The sequence below is a fragment of the Spea bombifrons genome, chromosome 5 (assembly GCF_027358695.1).
Source record: "Spea bombifrons isolate aSpeBom1 chromosome 5, aSpeBom1.2.pri, whole genome shotgun sequence".
In the NCBI taxonomy this organism is placed as follows: Eukaryota; Metazoa; Chordata; class Amphibia; order Anura; family Pelobatidae; genus Spea; species Spea bombifrons.
In genome coordinates this window covers 66,323,924-66,340,299 of record NC_071091.1, presented here as the reverse complement: position 1 = coordinate 66,340,299, position 16,376 = coordinate 66,323,924, and the positions used below count along the sequence as shown (strand labels likewise).

The window sequence follows — 16,376 nt, the reverse complement described above, 5'->3', positions numbered from 1 at the left end:
ATTTTAAGTTGATCTATTCCTGTAAGGCTGGGTTTGTGGGTTCAAAATAAATAGAAACAATGAAATAAAAGCGCTAGAAAAACTATAAGGAGCTTCAAACCAATACTAAATGTGTATCAAATCACCATAAGTGTTAATAATCAATAATAATAATATACTTATAATATGTGAAAGTGTATAATTTCTTCTTGAATATTCGACCAGGTCACAAGATGATAATATACATGTAAAAGAAAAAAGTGCAAACATAGCGTAACCTGTAGCTTCAGTATATACAGGAATCCTTATTTAAATAAGAATCAAAAAAAAATGTATATGAAATATTTTATATATAAATAATTTTCAATATATAAGGAATCAAAAATACAGGAAACAGCTTGTATGCTTACAAGAGCAGACGCATATATGCATGTTGGTAAAGCTTCATAGAGACGCCGGCAATAGAAGTCTTGATGGATTTTCGGCATCTCTCCTCTCTGCAATGGATCGTAGATCGCAGACCGTGGACCGCAGACCGTAAGCCGCAGACCACAAGAATGTTCAAGGTAAGTGGTATTAATCAGTTCTTTTAATTAGCAGCGAACAACAAAAAAGTCGTTGAAGATAATGTTCTTTGAAGATAATGTTTCCAGGTTTCGTATTATACGGTAAGCATACAAGCTGTTTCCTGTATTTTTGATTCCTTATATATTGAAAATAATTTATATATAAAATATTTCATATACATTTTTTTTTGATTCTTATTTAAATAAGGATTCCTGTATATACTGAAGCTACAGGTTACGCTATGTTTGCACTTTTTTCTTTTACATGTATATTATCATCTTGTGACCTGGTCGAATATTCAAGAAGAAATTATACACTTTCACATATAAGTATATTATTATTATTGATTATTAACACTTATGGTGATTTGATACATATTTAGTATTTTTTAAGATCACCTACTCTCACTTATTTTTCCATTACTGGGTTTGTGGGTTATTCAGTTGATCTATACCTTCATTGTTGTGGTTCCAGAAGTTGTTTATTTTATATTTACATAAAATAAGCATAGGAGAGCAAAAGAGAGATGTAGCACTGTGAAGCAGGGGACAAAGGTTTTATTAGCCATGAGAGAGAGGTTGTGCTAACATTATCTTGAAACAAGTTCGAGTTTGCATTTCCACAACCATTTCCAGCGCACATACATTTGTAGCAGGAAAAAAAATTACAACTTAAGATTTCTGCGCTCACTAACTACTAAAAATTAGAGGGAACATTGATCACAAGTTATCCTAAAACTTCTTGTGCTAATGTTCAATACCAGCACTTGAAGACGGAGGGAATTCATGTCATTCGCTGAGGCTATCTTTCACAATGCACAACGAAGTTGAAAATGCAACTCTCCTGTAAACTCCTATGAAAAATTCTCACTTTTGTGAATAAACCATGATAAGTTAGTCATAGGCCATTCAGAGCTACTATTACCATACATTTTCATAGCTAAGAGTTCTTCTCAAGACCAGGCATAGGGAAAAGTTAAAAGGAAAGCCTAGAGCGGTATTTGCTGGTACAAGTTTATTTCTTATTATACACAATGGGACCTCTTCAAGGTGATGATCAATTCACTAATTTTAATTACCGTATATGAAGAATAATTAATAATAGTATGCTATAATACATAATTTTGCATGATTTCCCTGAACTGACAGCCACACCTAGAAGCAGGCAAGCACACCTTTCACCTGAGTTGTATGCACTGTAAGGAGCCCTCCCCACACTCACTTCCTGTCTACACTGTATGCTCTGAGTCTATTATATATTGTGCCTTCGTATCAGTTGCTACATTCCCCACACACAGCAGCAGCCAGGAATACACTAAGCATAGCCACCGCCCCACCTATCACATACGGCTCGAACTCTACAGAGAAACTGCTGAAAAGAAACAAAGGGTAAGGGGTTTTGTAAGGCTAATGAGCAGTAATGCCTGTTGCAGTTACCCAAAGAAGAGCTAAATGCCTAAACATCAGGGAATTATGCTTGTTTGCTCTCTCTGTCAAAAGGAAATGTATTTTGCAATGTCATTCTTTCATGCTGCCATGGCCTGTATTTCAGTGTATTGTATGTTATATTAATTTTATTGTATTTTTTAGGGTAACCGCATGGTAAAAGCAAGATTTATTTACTGTTGGATGTGTGAAACTTATATAAACAAGTATAAATAAGTTTATGAGATACACCAACCATCATATGTGATATATATATATATATATATTATAGCTGAGAGATCCCTTTAATTTTTTGTGGGGTGCCTGGGTTGCAAATGTGGGGAATTTTGAACAATCCCGCCATACGCATTTGACTCTTTCCCCATCCCACATCTATTTTCTGTGACAGAGACGTGTTTGGCTACACACATCGCCTGACAGGTGGTTTGCTTACCACTAGTCGCCTCACTGGCTAATCGAATGTGTGCATGTACTGAACACACTCTCATTGCTTTGGATGCGAGTTCTTTCCTGCTATCCTTACCTAGACGAATGGCTCCTCCAAGTAAGTTCTCAGTCACAAGGTTAAGTTCACATCACCCTCTCCGTGCTTCTGCAAAAAGGATGGCTAGTGAACTGGGACAAATCTCATCTCATTCCCGCCAGGCACATTACTTTCCATAGCTTCATGCTCAACATTTCTCTGGGTACCTCAGTACAAGCAAGAAAATTTGACAGAGCGTATATGTCATATGCAGTATACAAAGAGACCAACCTTCCAGACAGCTATTGCTCTCGTAGGGTGTCTGACACCATCGAGATATGCCATCCCTTTGGCTCTAGTTTTTCCTGTTGCCTTGATGGGATGGTTGTATGACATCTCTAGACCATGATGTAAGATTTCCACCACAGACTCTGTCCTCCCTGAATTAGTGGTTAGACCAGGCCCAACTAACCTCCGGAAGATCTTGGCTGACACCTGCGCCTCTAGTCATCACCACAGATGCCAGCCGCTATGGTTGGGGTGCTCATTTGTCAGATCAGGTCATCCAAGACAGCTGGAGAAGAAAACAGTGGTGACCTACCTGAATCTGTCCCTGGGAAGAAAACTGGCAAGTCTCTCTGGCTCTTCATATCAAGGGGGCTCTGAATGTTCAAGTGGATTTCTGAAGTCAACATTCGCTGATACCGGACAAATGATCCCAGGAGACATTTCGGCTTTTGATCAACAGGTGGGGGTCCCAGACATCAACCCCATGAACTAAGTTCTCACTTAAGTCCTTCAGCAGTAGATGCCTTATCTCAATTATGGGATTTTCATCTAGCCTAGATTTCCCCTCCTATTCCCCTGATCTCACAGGTCCTAAAGAAAATTGTTACAGACACAGCCTTGGACATCATCATTGCTCTAGACTGGCCTTGGCGGGTTTGGTCATCCAAATCTTAATTTACTAAGGCTCACAGGAAATTGAGAAAAAGAGAGTTCTCTGAGTCAGTTACAGAGTAGGAAGCTGGTCACCTCGTTATTTAAAAATCTGGATGCCCAATGTCCTTCCCCTTACACAGCCATTTTACTTTTGCAAAAAGGGTTTGATAAGGGCCTCTCACCACTAATCCCCCTCTGTAGGTTCTCCAGAGTAATCTACAGATTATGGCCTTGCCAACCCGGCAAAACCGATAACTTGGGACATGAACCCGTTACATAATCAACTGACTCTTTTGAGCCTCTGGACTTTTAGCCTATTCCATTTTTGTTGTAGAAAACAACCTTTATTGTGGCTATTGCATTAGCCAGGCGAGTGGGACAATTTGCAGGCTCTGTCCACAAAGGAAATGTTTATGTGCCACAGAGTACAAGATATTATGCTTCCTACCTTTTTTCCTAACCCTAGAAACTAGGAAGATATTAATCCATCTGCTACTCAGGGTCTACCAAAGGCTGCTACACCTCTAAAAAGACTATTACCCACTGGATTATTTAAACCATTCTTAAACTCCTTATCTATCTGTAGGCATAACTTCTCTTCTGGGACATAAGGCCCATTCTGAGGGGGCTGTGGCTACGTTTTGGGCTGCATATTCGGCCCCTCCTGAAGAGATTTGTAAAGTGGCTACTTGGAAGAGTCTACATACATTTTCCAAACACTACTGATTGAGTAGCCTGACTATAAATTGAATGCATTTTAGTGTTTCCCACTCTTTTTCTCTTGTAAATCTCACATTTTGTGCCACAGTTCTTACCCCTCTGAGTTTTCTTTTTTATCCAGTAAGAACCCTTCCCATGAATCTGTCTCTCACAATTTGTGCCACAGAAAACAGAATTCTCGGGAAGTAGAAGCTATGTTTCCTCACCTTCGGTCAACATTGCAACTAATCCCACATTACAGTTCTTTATGTTATTGCCAGTAACCCTTGTGTTGCAAAAGTACTTACTATAGTATATACACCATATGGACACCTGACCATTACATCAACAGGGACTTTTATGCCATTGCATTCTAAATACATTGACATTAATATGCAGTTGCCTCCCCTTTCCAGCTATAACAGCTTCCACTCTTCTGGGAAGGCTTTCCACAAGATTTTGAAGAGTTTCTGTGGGATTTTTTGCTCATAATCTCCATTCCAGTTCATCCCAAAGGAGTTTAATGAGGTAGAGGTCTGGGCTCTGTGCGGGCCAGTCAGGTTCTTCTGCAACAAACTCATCTAACCATGTCTTTATGAACCTTGCTTTGTTCACTGGGGCAGTGATGTTGGAATAGAAAAAGGCCTGCCCCAAACTGTTCCCACAAAGTTGGGAGCATAGCATTTTCTAAAGTCTGTTGAAATGCTGAAGGGGACATACCAAAATATTTTGGACAATGCTTTTTTTCCAATATTTTTCAAGAGAAAAAAAAAGGTGTATTAAGTGAAAAATGGCTGCCCTTTCACATTCTAAATGGGCAAAAGCGTCTTCTAACAAAGCAAAATGGGAAGTAGGAAGAAAACCATACTTTTTGTGTGGAATTGGCTTAATGATTTGTCCAGTCTATATATATATATATATTCTAGAACATACATTTATGCATAAAATGTATTTATGATGGCATTAAAAAAGGAGAAACCACATATACTTATACTTATATTGTCATTTTAGGAACAAACATGGAGAAACTGGCTTCTACTGGCACCCAGTTTTCATTTGAGTTATTCAGGGAGATAAATGAAAGCAATCAGGGAAATGTCTTCTTCTCGCCTTTCAGTATATCAGCAGCATTGGGTATGGTGGTGTTGGGTGCAAAAGGTAAAACTGCTGAGCAAATCTCTAAGGTATGTATTTTTTGCAGTTTGATAACTAACAAACACGTAGTACTTGTATGTACTTGTATGTACCATTACTAATATGTGTATGTAGTCTAGATCAACGAAAATCAATGCAGCTGAAATAAAGAAGAACTACTCAATTTGATATCAACCCATGGTTTTATATAAACTACTGTCTCGACATTTTAGATTTATTTATATCAGGATGATGGTGTAATAGCTATATGACTAGTCCTATGTGCAACAAAAGGTTAATTATTAAACCTTATCTATGGTGGTTCCTTTAGAATAGTTAATAGGTCGTAAATGTAAGAGGTGGATATAAGCTGATTTATGGTCATGAAAGTTACTCATAAACCAAGGGAAACTTGGGCAATAGCATGCAATAGTCTAGCTGGCAATAATATACTAGTCATAAAAAAAGAACATAGTCGCTTCAAAAAACATGGTTTTAGGATGACTTCATGTCTGCAAACAATTCAAATGTCAGGAAATTCCAGGCTAATGCATCTAATATTTAATTTGCATCTGACAATTCAAAATTGATTCTAACATTAAAGTCAAGTTACGACTAGTAGAGAAGTGGGCACTTCCTTTGCAAACATCCAATGTTTGAATGTATTCATTTATACTGTTCAGCATTTATAATATTGTGTGCTAGAACATCTGATGTATATAATTACTTATGAATTTCAGAATTGTAATACTTATGTCCTTCAAACTTTTTTATGGCATTTCAGTTGGGATAACCATCCACACTTCCTAATAGTCTTGGTGTGCAATCTCTCTTTGAGGCAAAAAAATCCTTCTATCTTTCTTTTCCAGAAACATAATTTAACATATCTGCCCCCAAAACACCCAAACAAGTATTTGTTTGCCTTTTGTATATCGTGAAAAAATGTAGTCCCAGATGTCTTCAGTATTCATCAAGCAAACTGCTGTGGTTATGTGGTGAACCCTGTATTTTGTTAACAACAAGTTAACAAAGTAATGCTAACATTTAGAATATGTAACATATTTTGCAGTGTGATGTTGTGAGTCGACATAACAATATCAATGGGTAATGATAAAGCCTGCAACCATAGGGCAGGGTGGCATGAGGTTGTGGGGGCTAATAGAGGTCAGGGTTATCATTGCAGGTATAGGCTATGGGGTCAATAAAGGTCAGGTATCTTGCAAAATAAAAAAAAAAAAAAAAATGTGAAGCTTATGTAAGATTTTGTGTTTGCGCATGCGCTAGCGTCTTTGCCGCGTTTTTTAGCGTCTCGCGCTGCCGCGTGCCTGCCTCGCGCTTGCCTCGCGCCTGCCTCGCGCCGCGCTATCGGCGGGAAAATCAGCTATAAATAGAGCGCTGTGAGGGAGCTGTGCACTTACCTGGCGAACCGCTGAGCCGATACTGCACTGACCTTGAGTCTGGTGAGCAGTGGCGAGGCTGGTAAGCTGAAGACTCCATGGAAGACTTGATGAAAATGCTGCAGGAGCGGGTTGCCGTGCAGGGAGGAGAAGAATGGCTTCGTGGGTGTCTCCAGGCTTCTTCGTTTGAAGACGCAATGGTTCCTGCTATTCCGAGTGGAGCTGAAGACGAAGTGGCTGAGGAGGAGCCGGAAGAAGTTTTTATACCGGCGAAGGACCCGATAGATGGCGCTCTCTCGCGGGATAACGCCGGGTCATCGAAAGCAGCTGATCGGGTCACGGCTGCGTCGGTCAGACGTAGCAGACCCGGAAGAAGAGTGTCTGAATCGGTTCAGACGAAGAAAAGGCCCGCTTCTCGGGTGAAGGAGGTGGCGAAAAGGTCCAGGTCCGTTCAGGACCCGGGTGAGGGCTGCAGCAACCAAATGAACAGCCGGGGCAGACGTCAGTCACAGGCTGTTCCAGCTGCTGCAGAACATCTTGATGCTGGACGGAGAGACGAGGGCAGAGCTGGTGAAGCTGGTGAGTCTGTTGGTTTTCAGGATAATACATTTAATGACGCTGTTTCTGCTTTAATGGTTATTTTAAAAGGTTTGCAAAAACAAAGTCCAGCTCAGGCTTGGGTACAGAATGACAATGTTGGTCAGAGTGACAAGATTGGTGTGAGGAGCAGTATAGTTCATGAAGCCTGCATGAAGGAAGTTATGTCATGTGAGGTTTCTCCGCTGGGTTTTCATTTAAGTAAAAGTGTTAAAGAAAAAATTTGGAACAATGAGTATTTGGACTTATTATCGTTATTACCTGCGTCAAAGGATTTTTTAATGAAGCAAGATAAGGATGATGACCGGCGCAGGCCGGTAGTGAGATCTTTTAACAATTGGTTACAGGCGTTTTGTATATTTTCAAGTGTTTATTGCGAGAAACATAAGGACAGCAGTGCAGGTCTGTTTCAGCATCTTGATGCGGTTTTAGAGGCTTACAAAAACTTTGGAGGATTAGCGTGGTTTCATTACGATGAGACTTTTAGACAAAAACTGTCTGTTCATAAAAATTTGAAATGGGGGATGAAGGATGTAGGCTCGTGGGTAAGCATTATGTTACCACAGAAAAATGTTAGCAGTTTTAGGTCAATGAGTAATGTGTCGCATCCTAATAGGCAGAAAGGTATTTGTTGGTCCTTTAATGAGAACCAATGTAAGTGGCCCAATACTTGCAAGTTTAAACACGAATGTTCTGTTTGTTCGGGTAATCACCCGGCTTTTCGTTGTTTTCGGAAGAACTTATTGCATGCAGGAAAAGACCTTCCAAAAGGCAATGACGCCGGTGAGGGTAGTAAGTCTGCTCCCCTTTTTAGGCAGATATCCAAACCAACAGATGGCTAAGCTGCTTTATGATGGTTTTAATGAAGGTTTTCAAATTCCTATTTATAATAAGGAAGGGACGGTTTGGGTTGATAACTTGAAGTCAGTCAAGTTGAATGAGGATGTAGTGAGAGATAAAATAGGTAAAGAGTTGCGTTTAGGTAGGATTGAGGGTCCTTTCACTGAGCCCCCATTCTCTGGCTTTCGTTTATCACCACTTGGTCTAGTTCCTAAGAAGGAACCTGGTGCTTTTAGGCTAATTCATCATTTATCGTTTCCGTATGGTAGTTCTCTCAATGATGAAATAATAAAGGAAGATTTTTCTGTACATTACGCGTCTTTTGATGATGCTCTTAAATGGGTTAGATTGTTAGGCAAAAATGCATTATTAGCTAAGGTTGATATAGAAGCGGCTTTTAGGTTGCTTCCTATACATCCCAGTTGTTTTTGGTCATTAGGTTTCCAATTTGATAGTTTATTTTATTTTGATAAATGTTTACCGATGGGTTGCGCAGTTTCTTGTTTTTATTTTGAGGCGTTTTCAACATTTTTAGAGTGGGTATTTAAGGATGTTTCTGGTTTTGTTTCTGTGGTACATTATTTGGACGATTTTTTATTTATTGGTAAAGCAGATTCTGATGATTGTTTGTTTATGCTTCATACGTTTTTACAGTTAACTGATAGTTTTGGTGTTCCGTTAGCTAAAGATAAGACGGTTTTTCCGTGTACAGAGTTGCAATTTTTAGGAATTGTGATTGATTCTGCAAATATGTGCTTTAGGCTGCCTGATGATAAGATTAGGAAGTTAAGATTGTTTGTCGCTAAGGTTTTAAGTAGTCATAAATTAAAGGTTAAGGAATTTCAGTCGTTGTTAGGGATGTTTAATTTCGCTTCCAGGGTGATGCCGATGGGTAGGGTTTTCTCTAGACATATCGCGAGGGCCATTTCAGGTAAAAAGATGCCTCATCATAGGGTGCGGATCACTAAACAGATCAAAGAGGATCTTAAAATCTGGGATTTGTTTTTGAGTGATTTTAACGGTTCTGCTATTTGGCAGGAAGAATTTGTGGATAATGATGCTATGGAGTTTTATACTGACGCTGCGGGAGCTACGGGTTTTGGGATATTTTGGAATGGGCATTGGGCAGTTGCTGAGTGGCCGATTGCGTGGGTGGAAGCGGGTTGGACTAAAAATATGGTTTTATTAGAATTATTTCCAGTGGTAGTGGCATTTGTTCTATGGTCTCAACAATGGGTTAATCGACGGATTTTGCTTCACTGTGATAATATGGGTGTGGTTTGGGTAGTTAATACTTTGAGGGCTAAGTCTACCCCTGTAATCAATTTATTGAGACATTTAGTGTATTTATGTTTAAAATGTAACATATGGCTTAAAGCGAAACATATTCCTGGTAGTAGGAACGTTGTCGCTGATGCACTGTCTCGTTTTAATTTTAAGCTGTTCAGGACGTTGGCGCCGCAAGCAGACAGGGACGGTCTGGTAATTCCGGAGTCGGTTTGGGATCTAACTTCACCCGGATAAGTGATCTGTTGGTGAAATCTGTTTCAAAAAATACATGGGAGGTTTATTCCAAGGCTTGGAAGGCTTGGACTGTTTTTGTTCAGCAAAGGGGTTTGGACATTTTTGAAGGGAGTGTGGATGGAGCATTATCGTTTGTGCTTAGTTTAATTGATAAGGGTACTGCTAAGTCTAGTATAGATAGATCTCTATTTGGTGTAGCTTTCTTTTTTAAATTAGCTGGTAAGCAGCACTCATTTCGAGATTTCATTATTAAGCAGGTGCTTAAAGGTTATGGTAACATCACTAGGACGCCTGATAACAGGAGACCTTTGTCATCTAAGGTTTTACAAAGTTTGATAGGTGTTTTGTATAGAATTTGTTGGGATGAATTTGAATGCGTGTTGTTTAAGGCAGCTTTTGTGGTGGCTTTTTTCGGAGCATTTAGAATTAGTGAATTAGTGGCACATAATAAGTTTGGCGGGTCTGGGTTACGAGATAAAGATGTTATTTGTGATGTGAATTTGAAATTGTTTGTTAGGAATTCTAAAACAGACAAGGATGCCAAGGGTTGTTGGGTTATATTGAATAGGATGGGGGGTTCGGACATTTGTCCGGTTAGAGCTGCAGAGGTTTTTAATGCAATTCGTCCTGGGGTTACGGGAAATTGGTTGGTGCATCGGTCCGGGTTACCCTTAACTAGGTTTCAATTTAGAAGGGTTTTGGAGTTAGGTTTGAAGGAATTGGGTTTAGCTAATGAAAGATTTACGTCACATTCTTTCAGGATTGGTGCTGCTACTGAAGCTGCTTTATTAGGTTTAGATCATTCAGTAATTAAGAGGTTGGGAAGGTGGCAATCTGACCGTTTTAAAATATATGTTAGGCCTAATTTGTTATAAGCTTGTTATTTTGTTAGTGTTGTTAACTTTGCATTTTTTCCAGGTCGTCCAACCTTTATAGTATGGATTGTTGGGCATTCTTACGTATTTTGGGCGCAAAGAAGAGCAGCAGACAGAAGCTATGGAGAGAATTTAGGTTTTGATAGAAGTGTTATTACTGTTTACTGGTTAGGGGTACGAGGTTTAAGGGTTAATAATTTGAGGGATTGCTTAGAAGAAGGTATAGCTAATTTTCCATGGCCAAATGCCATAATTATACATTGTGGTGGGAATGACATGGGTAGAATGAAGTCGTTAGAATTAATAATGTTTTGTAAAAGTTTCATTTTATGTTTTAAAGAATGCTTTAAAAATGTTTTATTGGTATGGTCAGAGATGATTCCACGGCTTCTGTGGCTGCAGAGGCCAGAATTAAAGGCGTTGGAGAGAGTACGTCGCAAATTTAATAGAGCAATTGAAAAATTCATGTTGTTAGAAGGAGGTTTTTCTTTTCGGCACACTAATTTGGAAGGAGGGTGTGCAGGTTTATATAGACAGGATGGTGTTCATCTGTCTGACATAGGTAATGATATATTTAATGTTGATTTGCAGGATATGGTGGAACAGGCCGTGGTTTTGTGGGGTGGGGCCTCAAATGGTCATTAAGGCTCATTTGAGGCGGTTGGGGTGAACTGTAAGTTTAAGTTATGCCGGCTGGCTTTTATGGCGGTTTGGCAAGGTTATGTGGTTTGTACGGAGGCTCTGGGCTTGTGCCAAGGGCTTGTTATGTTTTGATACATTGGTTGCAAAGTTATTTCGTTATATTTGAAGTTTGTATGTTTGATAAACCAAATAAAAGTCCACGGCCTGTTTCATCCAATTTTGGTGTGTTTGTTTTTATTTATTTATGTGTTATTTTGTATGGTTCAATGCCCCTTACAACCTCATGATAAAGCCTGCAACCATAGGGCAGGGTGGCATGAGGTTGTGGGGGCTAATAGAGGTCAGGGTTATCATTGCAGGTATAGGCTATGGGGTCAATAAAGGTCAGGTATCTTGCAAAATAAAAAAAAAAAAAATGTGAAGCTTATGTAAGATTTTGTGTTTGCCCATGCGCTAGCGTCTTTGCCGCGTTTTTTAGCGTCTCGCGCTGCCGCGTGCCTGCCTCGCGCTTGCCTCGCGCCTGCCTCGCGCCGCGCTATCGGCGGGAAAATCAGCTATAAATAGAGCGCTGTGAGGGAGCTGTGCACTTACCTGGCGAACCGCTGAGCCGATACTGCACTGACCTTGAGTCTGGTGAGCAGTGGCGAGGCTGGTAAGCTGAAGACTCCATGGAAGACTTGATGAAAATGCGCCCTCCCACCCACCCTGGATTACAATGTATTTTTTGTCGTGGCTTTTATCGGGGTATAGTTATCCTATAATTTTTAGGGTGAACTGTAAGTTTAAGTTATGCCGGCTGGCTTTTATGGCGGTTTGGCAAGGTTATGTGGTTTGTACGGAGGCTCTGGGCTTGTGCCAAGGGCTTGTTATGTTTTGATACATTGGTTGCAAAGTTATTTCGTTATATTTGAAGTTTGTATGTTTGATAAACCAAATAAAAGTCCACGGCCTGTTTCATCCAATTTTGGTGTGTTTGTTTTTATTTATTTATGTGTTATTTTGTATGGTTCAATGCCCCTTACAACCTCATGTTTAGGAAGTGTATTGTTGTTCTTAAATGTTGGTATGGTTTAGTTATCATTTGGATACGATACCCTTCAGTATTCAGACAATGCATAATAAAAGCAGTATTGAATCTTTCAATACATTTATTTAATTACATGCAAATATATTTAAGAGGGTAGGGTTTTCTATTTTAGAACATTGGAATGAGTTGGATATGGTATCATCTCATACAATATGTTATTGTTATAACACTAAATAATATGTCTATTTTTACATATTTAACAATGTGTTTTCTAAATTTAGACCATGCACGTTGATGATAATAAGGATTTCCAACAAAATTTCCAAAGCCTTAGTGCTAAAATTAACAAGAAAGCAGATTCTTCATACGTTCTGAATCTGGCCAACCGACTGTTCGGAGAGAAGACCTCAAGCGTCCTTCCTGTAAGAGTAAAAACTGTTGTAAGAACACATAGCGGGGCAGGTGTTGTACCTAGTCAAGTATTCCTTCCAGTGAGCATGATGTTCCATGTTATTTGAGATTATGGGAATGTAATATTGGGAAGTCTAATTCTTAGACCTTATTTTTTATAAGTCGTGTTTAAAAATAAATAATTTATAAAGCAAAATAATCTGGGCAAATTGCTATATATAAGGATTGCACCAGAACAACTTTATATGTATGCCCTGTTATACTACCATGCTTTCCAGAGAATTTTAATGTAATACCTGATGGGCTGTGAAAGAAATATACCTGAGTCTTGGAAACAGTTCATGTAAGTCCTAGTATGTGTTAGTGGGTTGGGTCTCTAAAGGGATATTCTTGGACAAACAGTGAATTTGGTGTCTTTATTTACTAACATTCAAAAATGAGAGCAAGGAACGAGTGTACCCTTTGAAAAATATTGAACAAAGATAAACGTACAATAAATGTTTTATTTTTTTTTTACTTGTAAATTGTTCAACGCACTGCACATCTCTACGTCAATAGGAAGGTTGTGTGTGTGCAGTAGGATGTGCTACAGACAAATATTATTTACTATATAGAAAAAGGCAACAATTAAAAAATATGGTACAAGATTACAAGGCTAAAACTTTAGTGTGTTGTATTGTCATATTATTTATCAGTGTGAACATTCATTTTTGTTTCTATAGCATGCACAGATTCTGTTGTGTTTGTACAAGGGGATTATACAGATGAACATAGAAAACAGGGACAGAAGGAGTGGAAGAGGAGTGTTTTTTTATTTATTTTTATGATTGTTCTTAAAACATTTTATACATTTTATTTTACAGGAGTTTATATCTTCTATCCAAAGTTTGTACAAAGCAGACTTAGGAATTGTTGATTTCATGTCTTCTCCAAACGCTGCCCGAAAAGAAATAAACTCCTGGGTGTCAGAAGAGACTAAAGGTACAGTTCCCTAATAATGTGTGCTAGTGACCGTGCAAGGAGAGTAACTGTGATAAATAATATGTTTAAGTTGTATGTTAATCTTGCAAGCATTACTGATGAAGCATTAGCAATAAAGAAATTAATCAACCAGCAGACAAAAAAAAAAAACATTGGTGTAAATCGTGTATGACAGATGCCAGAGGAATGGATGCTCCCTCTGCCTTACAACAGGGAGCCTTTGGGTGATCTGTAGCGCCACTGCTCGACGGGCTAGTTAAAAAAGAGAGCACCGATCTGACCAACTAGTCCATCAACACTGTGGAGGACTATGGTGAATTGGCACAGCCTCTATAGTTTATTTCTGAACAGCGCTGCGTATCATTAAAAGGCAGGATGGCAGGATATGACATCATTTCCCACTTCTCAGAAGAATGGCGGTATGGAGGGGGGCTTGTTTAATTAACACAGCACTGCTGAGGGCTATGTGCAAAGACCATTTCTGGAGCAATCACCATAGAAACCAATGGACATGTTTCTATTGACAATTATTTAAAAATTTGGGACCAGAACTTATCTTTATACATAACCCATAAAGTGAACAATTATTTCTAGCAGAATGGTCCAATGGCTTGTTGTCTACTTGATCCTAGTCTTTGATTGATTACAGTATAAGGTGAGATAATTATTTGCTTGACACTGTATACATAATATGACGGTAATAAGAGCTGTGAGGGTAAAACCTTAGCCATCATTGAAAGCTATCCTTTTCCAGGGTGCCAGGGAAGCCCTGCTGCTTTTTGTGGGTCTTTGTATCCCATCAAAGGCCAGCAGAGACATGATTAGGAGATATCTAGAGGAACTGTTTATTGGGAAAAAACAACCTTTTACCAGTAGAGAAGAGGGGCAATAAAACAACTAGTGGGCGTTTGTAAGCACCTGCTTCTGGGTTGGGGGAATAACAGCTAATAGGGGATAGTCACTTCATTAAACAGCTACCGATTGGAGGGCAACCAACCTTCCTCATATTATGCTTTTGGGAAGAGCAACCAATCACAACCAATCAGAGAAACACCTAAACTCTCTGTATTACTCCTGGTGGATTGGCACAGGCAGCCCTGCTTCGCTTTTATTAAATGTAGCCACCTGATGCCAAGCTCAGGGGCACACTCATGAATGCTTCCACTATCATCATGCACATTCTGTCACATATAATATCTACCTTTTTGTTACCCTATGATACCACTGATTGCCTTAATGCACTATTCCACATGCAATTTAATGTACTCTGATTATGGTAATTGTTCTATTAAGAATAACACCATTTCTGCTGTAGGAAAAATTCCTGAGCTGCTGGCTGAGGGATCAGTGGACGAAACTACCAAGTTGGTGTTGGCAAATGCCATTTACTTTAAAGGTGACTGGGCCGAGAAATTCAACCCTAAAGAGACCACAGAAAAGCCATTCAATTTAAATAAGGTAAACTTAAATTGCTTGTTCAGATATAAATTATATACTCTTTGCATGTACTGATGATTATTTTATTTTGCACAGAATGAACAGAAGATGGTAAAAATGATGTATCAGATGAAAAAATTCCCCTTCGCTTACATCCCCGATATCAACTGTCGAATCTTGGAGCTTCCATATGCTGGAAAAGATATTAGTATGATTATCATGTTGCCAGATACAATTGACGATGACACCACTGGACTACAGAAGGTATATAATTTTATAATAAATAATTAAACCCTATTACATTGGAAGATACCACTTGGTCAAAGGCAAGTAGAACCAAGTCATAACTATTTTGCTAAATATTTTTTTTACCAAGTTTCTTATCTATTTTCAATGTAAAAATCATAATCAAATGTCCTTGAGAAACTTTAAAGCTATATAGGATATTATTTATCAGATGCAGCATGCAGCAAAGAGTCTCAATTACATTACAAAACTAATCTTTCCATAAAAAATAACAAGGAAAACACAATGTGCCAAGAAGGCAGCAGATAAATGTTCTTTAGGGCTGAGGGACCCACTGAGTTCTGTTGCCAATTTGAGCCAAGGTAGATGAATACTCATTTTGTTAGTTGTTAGTATTGATAGTTTTGTTGTATTTAGCTTTCTTTCTCTTTGACCACAGCTTGAAAATGAACTGACTGTAGAAAAGTTTCAAGAATGGACAAAATCAGAGAATATGAGTTTAATTGATGTTCATGTTCATCTACCAAAGTTCAAGCTGGAGGACACGTACAAGCTCAAGTCTAAGCTGACTAGTATGGGAATAGTGGATCTCTTTAATCCAGGATGTGCAGATCTATCTGGTATATCTGGATCAAGCAACCTGTTTTTATCAGACTTTGTTCACAAGTCCTTTGTAGAGGTGAATGAAGAGGGCACAGAAGCAGCAGCAGCCACTGCAGGAATTGCGATGGTTTGCATGTTGATGGAAGAAGAATTTAATGCTAACCATCCATTTCTATTCTTAATTCGCAACAACACAACAAAGAGCATTCTTTTCCTAGGCAGATTTGTATCCCCATAGAAATAAACATTCCCTTTTAGTTAATGATGTAATTATGACACAGCCTCATCTATCATCAATCTTAATAAATACCTTCATGTCTACGAAAGCACAGGGCTTATTGTTCTCCAGCTTGTTTGTATTCACAGAAAAAAAGTTAAGACATTACCATCAGCAAATTCTTTAACATTAGGTTATGCAGCTTTTTCTCCCTACCTACATATTATCAAGAGTGAAAGCCATGCCCTGATTAAACCCTCGCACATGGCAAAAAAAGACATTATATTTCATTGCAAGTTAAAAATTGAAAGAGATTATAACCAAGTGAATGGCCTTGTGATTGTGATAAA

At 38.8% G+C, this 16,376-nt stretch overlaps 1 protein-coding gene across 1 annotated transcript; it reads left to right on the top strand.

Annotated features, from left to right (window-relative positions):
* Positions 1 to 1,791: 1,791 nt before the first annotated feature.
* Positions 1,792 to 16,138, top strand: LOC128497014 (leukocyte elastase inhibitor-like). Its single transcript, XM_053466861.1, has 7 exons — positions 1,792 to 1,934; positions 5,107 to 5,279; positions 12,413 to 12,553; positions 13,406 to 13,523; positions 14,839 to 14,981; positions 15,057 to 15,224; positions 15,646 to 16,138. The coding sequence occupies exons 2-7, from the start codon at positions 5,115 to 5,117 to the stop codon at positions 16,045 to 16,047; spliced, it is 1,137 nt and encodes a 378-aa protein (XP_053322836.1). The 5' UTR covers positions 1,792 to 1,934; positions 5,107 to 5,114; the 3' UTR covers positions 16,048 to 16,138.
* Positions 16,139 to 16,376: the final 238 nt, after the last annotated feature.